The following is a 9,535-nucleotide window of genomic DNA, read 5'->3' as shown; positions in this document are numbered from 1 at the left end:
CGGAAGACGCGGCAAGCGATACGGGCAGCCACATCATGCAGCTCCGTATCGTGAGTAGAACTCGAACTCAATACAATATCATGCTCACTCGCTTCAAGCGATGGTTGACTGCGAACAGCCCATCGCTCGTTCTTGGTGGCGAGATATGCCTACCCTTACCAGCAAGTGTGTGTCAGGCCTACTTGACGTTCGTCTCTGTCAAACGAGACTCCTTGGTAAGGAGCTCACCCCCCGTCGCCACAACTCGTACTCGACAATCAACGGGTACAAGAGTGCCATCAAGTTTCTGTACACTGAACGAAAGTGTGATGTCTCCAGCGAGTTGGAATCAACTCTTGCGCATAAGCTGTAGAACTGTTTGTGTGATCTTATGTGCTCGTAGAGTTTGCCAATGGATACAAGCGGCATGTTGCTCAACTGAACGAGGATGGGGCGATCTCTATGGCAGAGGGCATGTTCGTGTTTTGATGTATATTCTGAAGTGTGAATTTTAGGTTTTATCTACTTGGTTCGCAAATCAGTTGCGAATGCGAAGCACACAGCGCAATTTGCATGTGTTCACCCGTTCTTGCTCCTCTCGTGGAATCTCATTCTGCGTTCTGCGTCCATTGCATCGATTAGGTTTGACCACATCACGTGGAAAGGTAGGTTTGTCGTTTTCCCTTATAGCTTTGACAGGTTTATTATGTCTTACTCGACTAGGAGATGCAATGTCGGTCAAATTTGGGCGAATGAAGAATGACCAGGATGGCTCGACGTGCTATCCCAAGCTCATTTATGCCAATCCAATTGTTCCTTCCATTTGCGTCGTGTTGAGGTATACTGTGTTGTTATCTGTGTCATTAGATCAATTTGCTTTAGCATAGCTATCCTGGCGTTTACTAAAGGTGTCCGCCGAGACGGGACGTCAACACTGATATTTGGCCCCAACTCGAAACCTCCACATCATGTGGTGAGGTGAATAGGGTAGGCTAGGGTGGTTCGCTGACTTTGTAGCTCAATCAGCCAATGCCAGTTTGCGCCAAAGGCAGTGAGGAAGTGCCTTGTCGAGCGACTATTTCGTTGTGTCGAAGTGATGGATTCCCAGGCCTGGATGGATCGTTTCGGCCGCATACACAACATATTTGTCCAAGAGCCACCGCTCATACATTTGTAGAGGATGTAATCCTGCTCAATCAATTAAACGGCTCGGAGTGGTTTTAAAATGACTGTTTCGGAAATAAACAAACCAGAGCGTTGTCAAAATTACATTGCAAATTATATTTGGCCAATCATAGACTGAGAATCGGATTAATCCAATCAAAATTCTTGAAGTTGACAAATTTGGCCAATCGTTATCTAAATTTCTGTTTTTCATGAATTAAGGTGACGGTGAACGAATTATGCCCAGAGTTTCCTCGTGTTCACTGAATGATTCGAAAGACTGTACAGATATCGGACAATGCCTACTAAGTGGAACCATCAGTAGTAGTACTAAAACTGTTGATTCCTTGAGTAATAAGAGGATAATTATCTCGACGCCTTCGAGTTACATAATGTAATAGTCGCTATCCATGAAAGAACTGGAAATATTGACGAAAAGCAAGAATGGTTGACAAAGTAGTTGAACTGTTTACTATTATTTGGCATGTTGCGAAACAACTGCAAAATCCTGTCACACATTGTATCCACAAATTAGATGCGAGAGGCGATCAAGATCATTTTTGCACAAGTGGTCTGTAGGTGGTGCGGCTCTGGCAGTACTGCTTCTGCGGGTGGTGCGGCTTTTGGTGGTGCGGGGTGGCTCGTGTGTGAAGACTACAAGTGTGTGGTGGCTCCGTCATGGCGCTGCGTGTGTTCGGGGTGGTGGCTCTGTGGCAGTGCTATGTGTATGCGGTGTGGCGGCTCAGTCGCAGTTCTGTGTGTGTGTACTTCAAGTCTGCAGGGAGATGGTTCTGTCGAGGTGCTAGTCAATATCCATAACGAAATGAAAGTTTCTTTGGGTTCATCACTACTCATCGGCGGTGATATCCCCGTACAACCACACACACGCTTGAAGGAAGCAAAGCTTGAACGCTTGATTGAGCTCGGCCGCTGACATGCAATCAAATCGTTGATTGGCGAGATGCGAGTGGGAGATTAGTGTCTTGACGACACAACGTGCTTTGGACAAATTTCCTACTCCCGACCTGGGAAAACCCCAAGACTTGAGTGTGCGCAAGGGGCAATGTTTTCAGTTGGGATACCGAGCCACCACACATTCCATAGGTCGCATGTTTTGCACTTAGGAAATACAAAACCTGGCGGGACATTGTGAATTTTTCCATTCCACGTCCAAATTCTCAAGCCAGTCTCGGGCACTGGAGGATCTGGAACCACGTCTTCGGGAGCATTGGGACATGGTCATGCGTCGTGACACTGCTTGTTCTCGGCGAGGATGGCTGTCGTCCTTTGGGTGATTCTCTCGTCCAACATAGACCAATCCAAAGCAATAGGTGGAGACGACCTCAACGCTGCTGCGACGCTGGAACTCAAAGCCTCCAGAAACGTGGAGAGACAGCTGGTGATGGTGGCAGTCATACTCGTGAGACCACTCTCAACTCTTTCCAGCCGCTGACTGAGCAAAACATGGAGGGGAGTGCCGGTCGCAACTTTGTACGTCGCCGAGTTCTGCATTGGTCCAAGATGAACGAGTGGTACCAGCTTGGTCATGAGGCCCGAGGTCCACAGAAGGGAGCAAAACAATGGGTGAGATTGGTCGAGAGCGTGCTGAAACCATGTGCGATGGTGCACGATCGATGCCAGCAAAATCGGGAGGGCCACTCTAAAGAGTCAGGATAGAACGATGTGTACCCTGGCATGACGGATTCCCATCCTTTGAGGGAAAGGACAGCACAAGCAAAATGAGGAGGTAGCACAGCAAAATCCACGCAGTTCATGTTGAGAACTGAGGCATGGCAACTATCCTAATATTTTCAACTAAATTACCTGCAGCAGCACGACAGACCTCTTGATCTCTACCCGCTCCAGCAAAAATTTAATGCTTTTGAACGCTGCCGAGGCTCCAACCTCTACGTAGCCACATCAACACGGATTGTGGACCACCGGGTGTATTCGACAGCGCTGTCAAAGCACCCTTCCGAAAGGAATGTGTTCCAACGTCCCCGAGCGCCAAACCCATGCTCTCGATTTCCTCGCGGTTGGCCAAGCACGTGCGTGTCGCCCACGATGCGAACTGGTGTCCTCGGACTGTCAGTGCCTGCAAAATAAGGGAACTCGTCAAAAGGGACGAGTTCCCTTATTTTGCAGGCACTGACAGTCTGCTCAGGATTCCATCCCTTACCTGTAACGACCCATTTCAACCAATTTTGGGAAGGTCGTGAAAAGTGGAGATTGTCGAATTCAAAAGGCACTTCAGAGTTTACAAAATATTAGTATATTATTATCAATTTCAAAAATGATCCTTTCATTTGGTGCGCTTTTTGCATACAAACGTCAACACTCGAATTTTTCACCAAAGTCCACTTTCTTATCTTGTTGCATCTCTTTTGCATGTGGCGACGCAGCGCCTCGTTCCCCGCAGTGGTGGCGACGGCGGTGAATTCCCGTCCACAGCTCCTCAAATCCGTCCGCATCTTCAGCAGCCAGAGTGCCCTCGCTCCATGGGAAACTTGGAGAGCAGCTATATTATCTACAGGCGAATCGGAATTCCTGAAGTCATTCCAACTGCCCAGGGATCGCGCGTCGTTGGCACATCTCATGCGTACCGTCGCAACGACCAAGGAGCGCAATGGAGGTTGAAACACACGATATCGTTTGAGAGTCGTAAGCATTTTTTCGTGGTAGACTTTGTTCCCCGCGTGATCATCAAGAGCATCGCCGCGTCATACAAGTCACTCGATTTTGACTCGAAGCAGGTGTTTCTGTTGACGCTGGCGCGCGATTTGCACGTGGATGCCTCTTCCGTATGTGTCTATTGCATCATGACGTGTTTCCGTCCTAATCGTGGTAGTCGTAGGTGCAGCAAGCATTGTCGTCGTGCGCAGCAAGTTTGTCCAACGTGATGGGGCCAGACTCGACTGCCGTCGACTGGGACCACGAGCAAGTGGACAAGTATCTTCGGTCGATTCGCGCATTGCGGGAGAATTTGGTGCCTCTTTACGTAGTGCGTTCACCATTTAGTCTGCTTTACGTCGCGATTGACAAGGGGTTGTCTGGCAGCTCTTGTTTCGACAAATGCTCTCGCAGCTGGACGGCGGGATGCTCTTCCTCGTACAGCTACGTGCGGATCTTCGCCAAGTAATGGGAAAGACGAATCCGTCGAAAGACGTTGCCGTGCTCCGCGCCCTGGACCACCACTTGCAAGTACGACGTCTTGTCTACATCGACATCGTGATGGATCGTCGTAGTCGTTTCTGGCGTCCTGGTTCAGTGTGGGGTTCCTGCGCCTCGAGCGAGTCACGTACGACCATTCCCCCGGCGCCCTCCTCGAGAAGATCATCCGGTACGAAGCAGTCCATCCCGTCGGCACAATCATCGAGCTCAAGCGCCGCCTCGGCCACGGCCGCCGCTGCTTTGCCTTCTTCCATCCAAGGTACGGATCGATGGAACCACCGAAAGAAATGCAGTGAAAGGACGGCGGATATAGTGTCCCCGACGAGCCCCTCGTGTTTGTACACGTGGCCCTCGTGCCAGAGCTGGCCGACAGCATGGCTTACATCAAGGACGCGACGGAACAGTTGCAAGACGAGCACGACGCGAATGCCTCCATCTTTTACTCGATTTCGTCGACGCAGCCGGGACTCCAGGTAGACTGGGCCATCTCTCCCGCCGTCATGACGAGGATGGAGTGGTAGGGAGTGGACCTGGGCAACTTTTTGATCAAGCAAGTGGCCAAGCGCTTGCAAGAGGACCTTCCCAACATTTCGATCTACTCGACGCTCAGTCCCATCCCTGGCTTCACCGCCTGGCTGCATCAAACGGTGGCGACGTATCGATTTGCAACGACTGATGTCGACCACGCAGGGCCATTCCCACGTGACAGACGCTGACATGGCGCAATTAAAAAGGGTACTGGGAGACGACGATGACGCGGATTCGAACGAAGTGGGTGATGGAAAGAGTGCGCGATGGCGCTGAGTGTATATTTGTAGGTGCTGAAGAGAGTGCTTGCATTGCCGGAGTGGCACTTGGACGAGAAAGTCGTTGCAGCGGTGAAGCCAATTCTCATGCGTCTAGGGGCGCACTACGTCTATCGCGAGAAGAAACGTGGGAAAGCGTTATGTCCTGTGGCCAACTTCCACGTGCGGAACGGAGCAATCTTCGAGCGATTGAACTGGCTTGGCGATGTCTCCCCCAAGGTACTTGGTGGTTGGTGCTCCGTTGTCATGACATCGTCGGCAGGGCCTCAAGAACAGTGCCGGTCTGATGGTAAATTACAAGTACGAGCTGAGCCAAGTGGAAGCCAACAACGAGCACTACCTTCTCCACAACACGATCCCCATCGGCGCCCAGCCCGCGTCGCTCCTTCTGTAGGCGCTCCTTGCGCTCGACCACTCGCTCGTCCGCTCGCACTTGATAAATGCTAAAGATTCGTTGGGATTTGTGGATCTTGGGGAGGGGGGACATGTCGTTGCCATCTCGTTTTGGTACAAGTACAAGAGGTCGTTCCTCCTGCCACATCTCCGTTTGGCCGACGAGCAGCATGGCGCTGGCCGCGGTCTCGTCCACCGCGTCCATCTTCGTGCTTTTCTGTGTGATTAATGTGCTCAATTACGTGGACAGAGGCATCATTCCAGGCGCTCCGACCCAATTCCAGTACTTTATCAAAGATACCCTCCATACGTCCATGACGGAGGAAGGGTTCTACCTCGGGGTGCTCGCGTCGGCATTCATCACGAGCTACGCTGTCTTCATCGTACTCTTTGGGTATTTGTCCATCACGATGCGTCCTTTTCGACTGATTGGCATCGGATTGATCATCTGGTGTGCGGCGCTCGTTCTCTGCGGGTTGGCACAACACGCCAAGAGCTTTTCCTTGCTGCTCTTCGGTCGAGTTCTGAGCGGCATCGGCGAGTCGTCCTTCCAGTGCATTTCCCCTGCTTTCATCGATGATCATGCCCCTGCGTCTACCCGTACGCTTTGGATAGGCATCTTCTTCACAGGCACTTCGGTCTGTCTTCGCCTTCCATGTCTCCCATCACCATCTCACGACACATGCAGGTTGGCACGGCCATCGGGTACGGTTATGGCGCGTTCTTTGCTCACTCCTCGCTCGGGTGGTCCACAGCGTTTTACTTGGCATCGTTTCTCATGTTGCCGCTTGCTCTGCTGTGTTTATTTGCCATCCCACGCCACTTTGACACTCCAAGTATCGCCTTCACCCTCGTGGAAGGTCATGCATTGTGCTTTGTAGGCAAACCATCGGCGATCAAGGACTCTGTGGACGAGACCAGCCACTTGATCACGCCCGAGGCATGTTCTAAAGCGATGCAGCCACCGTCGATCGTGCAAGAGGCGGTCGATGTTCTCACGCAACCGATCTTCATCCTGACCGTGCTCGGGTCGGCCGCATTCACGTTTACGATTGCAGGACTGGGGGTATTCGGCCCGCTGTTTCTTCTTGGACTCGGTCTTTTTCAGTCCGAGACAGAAGCGTCCATGATGTTTGGCTCTCTCGTTGGTACTGTTCTGCTTGACCTGGTCGCGAACATCTCTCTTAATCCGTGCCGTAGTCGTAAGCGCGATGGTCGGCACTCCCCTTGGCGGATACATCTTGGATCGGTACTCGGTGAACGAAGCGCCTTCGCGCCGACAGTACCTCGCGCTTGTGGTCATGACAATTCTCATGGCGGGTGGCGTCATGCTTTGCCTCCTGGCGTGGGCCGTCCTCCCCGCCAAGGGCCCGTTCCTCGTGCTCATCACGTTGTCCCTCATCTTTCTCTTTGCCACGCCTTCGTGCACTGCCGTCGCCGTTCTCCTCTGCGTGCCGTCCTCCCGGCGCAACTTTGCCGTCGGTATCTCGACGCTCCTCGTGCATGTTTTTGGCGACGTGCCATCGCCACTCCTGCTCGGCATGCTCAAGGACATCTACGCCCCACACTGCGGCAGCGTCGAAGTCGACGGCCAGATCGGACTCAACCCAGATTGCAGGTGCGCGGAAGCAAGCCGTGTCCTTGTTCATGGTGGCGTCATTTGTAGCCAAGACCAAGCCGGGTTGAGGCTCACGTTCCTCGTCCCGATGCTCTGGCTGCTCTGGACAGTCCTCACGTGGTCAGCCGCCATCTTGGTCGCGCGATTCCGTCTGCCCCGTCGAAATTGACCTCACCACGCAATAACTTAATGCATCGAGTTTACGACCTGGGTGGACTCGATACGGGGTGGATGGGATGCGTTGCTCGAGTTGCTCGAGCAACTGGAGCAACTTGGGACGCAACCAACTGGATGCGAATGAGTTCAAAACGTCAGCATACCACCAACGAGGTGTCGCCGTGGGTGTATTGAATCTGTGCGTGGGTTAAAAAGTCGGCAATCCCTGCACACAGAGGCGTGCCGGTCGCGACGATGCGCAGGAGGCTGGTGGACACTCGATCTCCCACTCGATCGATCTTGGTGTAGTCGACGACAAGCAGTTGGAGTCGAGGGAGGCTGAGGATCTCGTCTGAGATGGACTCGATGGGGTTGCCAGTCAGCCACAGGTCCTCAAGGTTCATAGCTGGCCATGGGTCGATCGCTGAAAGCTGAGCGTAGAGAAGGGCAACGTGGACAAGGCGGGGCATGGAGGCGCCGTCAAAAGTCCGAAGCGGAGTGTGTCGGAGGTCAAGAGTGCGCAGCTGGGGAAGGGCAGGCAAGACGTCGTCGTAGAGTCGACTGGACGTCAGTTGAAGAGACACCAGAGAGGGCGGTAGTAGCGCGGGGGCGGCGGCCTCTACATCAAGATTGGACGAAGTCGAAGCACACGCAAACGTACCGTGGGAAAGAATCGTGCGTCGTAGCACGACATGGAGGAGGCTCGGGAACGTAGCAGAGCCGACGGCGGTGACGGTCGAGTTGTGTAGCTCCAAACGGGCAAGAGCAGACCAAACGATGTTGTCGATTGTGTTCAAGGCCAGAGTCGGGCAGTTCGCAAACTTGAGGGCTGCGAGGGACGTGGAAGGCATGGGAAGGTCGACAAGGGACTGCACACTCATGTTGTTGCAAGTGAGCTCAAAGGACCGACAAACCTGCGGCACGGTCGTGAACGGGCGCCTGAGCACAAGGGAACAGCCGGGCATGTTGCTTGGATGCGAATGCAAGGCGTGAATTGCCAGTGACAGTGCTACCGACGACCAGACGACACTGCCGACCGCACACACGCGTTGAAGTGAGCCGCATGGTTTCGAGTCTTTGGTCGGCTCCGTAAAATCGAAGCGCAGTGGAGACGACGGGCCATGGGTCACTCGTCGGATCTTTTGAGGAGACCGCGCCGGTTTGAACTTGGTCACAAGAGCCGTGATGGAGCTCAAGGCGGAGAGAAGCAGGATCGGTGGGATGGTCGACGCGATGCCTGTGGCAAAATCGGTCGCGTCGAAGTGGGCAATCGGGTCGTCGCACGCAAAGATCCACCATATCCTGAGACTTATGCCAGGTACAATGTCCAGAGTTAGCGAACATGCCAAGGACGCGAGTCGGAGGTGCACTTTGGGAACGAGTCGCTGGAACGGAAGCGAAGGGAACGCCAATATCGAGTACACCCACACGGCGACGAGGTACACAACCACGAACAGGCGGGACTGGACGAACGAGTAGAGCAACAAGCTGTGATATGTGTGCGACACAACGACTAGACCCTGGTGCAAGCACAACCACGTCATGAGGCGTTCGTAGAACGCTCGTGGGCGCTTGGTCGGGATATACTCTGCGCGGTGGAGCAGCGCCGCCGTCACAAGACACTTTACACGGACGACGTGAAGGGCTGCTGCGACGACGTGTGCTAGTAGTATCATTCCAGACGTCGTCGTCGATGTGAATGGAGCTGGCCACGACGTCGACGGGTCGGACGAGCTGTCGTATGAGTACGACGCGTATGCAACACAGACAAAGTATACGAGGGAAAGGACGTGGACAATGACGACACATGCGCGAACGATGCGGTACTGGCGCGGAGGGAGCTCCATCGGGCCAGGTGTACCGTCCTCTCGGAGTGGTGGAGGCACCGGCGACGATGGCGGTGACGCAGCTGCATCGATTGCGACAAGCATGATTGGGTCGAGTATGGGACGCACGGACGAGACGCCATCCGTCGATCGCAGGATGTCTCCCAGCATGCGCATTCGGTTGTGCTGACGCCAGGGGCGTGAAGGGTGCTCGAAGATTGCGACTGTTTCAACCGTGGGCGGCAATCGGTTCGTTGGGTATTTTGACTTTGGGGAAATGCACGAATTATTTTGCAAATATTTGATCAAATTCCTTCAGAGTACTGTACAGGCAAAATTCTACTACTACTAGTAGTACTTGTATGTCGCGTGACACGGCAGAGAAAAAAATGGACAAAATTGCACACGTCTCGTTGAAAAAA

At 53.2% G+C, this 9,535-nt stretch overlaps 3 protein-coding genes across 6 annotated transcripts; 2 read left to right on the top strand and 1 right to left on the bottom strand.

The window, feature by feature from the left end:
• The first annotated feature begins 3,493 nt into the window (after nucleotides 1-3,493).
• On the top strand, nucleotides 3,494-5,580 carry H310_01842 (hypothetical protein). Of its 3 annotated transcripts, XM_008865156.1 has the most exons (10): nucleotides 3,494-3,775; nucleotides 3,826-3,944; nucleotides 3,998-4,144; nucleotides 4,201-4,344; nucleotides 4,389-4,573; nucleotides 4,628-4,787; nucleotides 4,836-4,961; nucleotides 5,005-5,085; nucleotides 5,133-5,339; nucleotides 5,383-5,580. In XM_008865156.1, the coding sequence occupies exons 1-10, from the start codon at nucleotides 3,532-3,534 to the stop codon at nucleotides 5,512-5,514; spliced, it is 1,545 nt and encodes a 514-aa protein (XP_008863378.1). In that variant the 5' UTR covers nucleotides 3,494-3,531; the 3' UTR covers nucleotides 5,515-5,580. The 3 variants fall into 3 exon arrangements, with proteins under 3 accessions (XP_008863378.1, XP_008863377.1, XP_008863379.1); XM_008865155.1 differs by having other exon boundaries at nucleotides 5,133-5,580; XM_008865157.1 differs by having other exon boundaries at nucleotides 4,836-5,085.
• A 51-nt stretch (nucleotides 5,581-5,631) lies between these two features.
• Nucleotides 5,632-7,343, top strand: H310_01841. Of its 2 annotated transcripts, XM_008865154.1 has the most exons (5): nucleotides 5,632-6,151; nucleotides 6,202-6,349; nucleotides 6,395-6,661; nucleotides 6,714-7,131; nucleotides 7,180-7,343. In XM_008865154.1, the coding sequence occupies exons 1-5, from the start codon at nucleotides 5,684-5,686 to the stop codon at nucleotides 7,298-7,300; spliced, it is 1,422 nt and encodes a 473-aa protein (XP_008863376.1). In that variant the 5' UTR covers nucleotides 5,632-5,683; the 3' UTR covers nucleotides 7,301-7,343. The 2 variants fall into 2 exon arrangements, with proteins under 2 accessions (XP_008863376.1, XP_008863375.1); XM_008865153.1 differs by having other exon boundaries at nucleotides 6,202-6,661.
• A 60-nt stretch (nucleotides 7,344-7,403) lies between these two features.
• On the bottom strand, nucleotides 7,404-9,380 carry H310_01840 (hypothetical protein). The gene is made up of 2 exons (XM_008865152.1): nucleotides 7,949-9,380; nucleotides 7,404-7,906 (listed from the first exon to the last, which is right to left on the bottom strand). Exons 1-2 carry the CDS (start codon nucleotides 9,288-9,290, stop codon nucleotides 7,443-7,445), a joined length of 1,806 nt encoding a protein of 601 aa, XP_008863374.1. The 5' UTR covers nucleotides 9,291-9,380; the 3' UTR covers nucleotides 7,404-7,442.
• Between the last annotated feature and the right edge of the window lie 155 nt (nucleotides 9,381-9,535).

The sequence above is a fragment of the Aphanomyces invadans genome (assembly GCF_000520115.1).
Source record: "Aphanomyces invadans strain NJM9701 unplaced genomic scaffold supercont1.3, whole genome shotgun sequence".
Classification (NCBI taxonomy): Eukaryota; Oomycota; class Saprolegniomycetes; order Saprolegniales; family Verrucalvaceae; genus Aphanomyces; species Aphanomyces invadans.
This window is presented reverse-complemented; position numbering and strand designations above follow the sequence as displayed.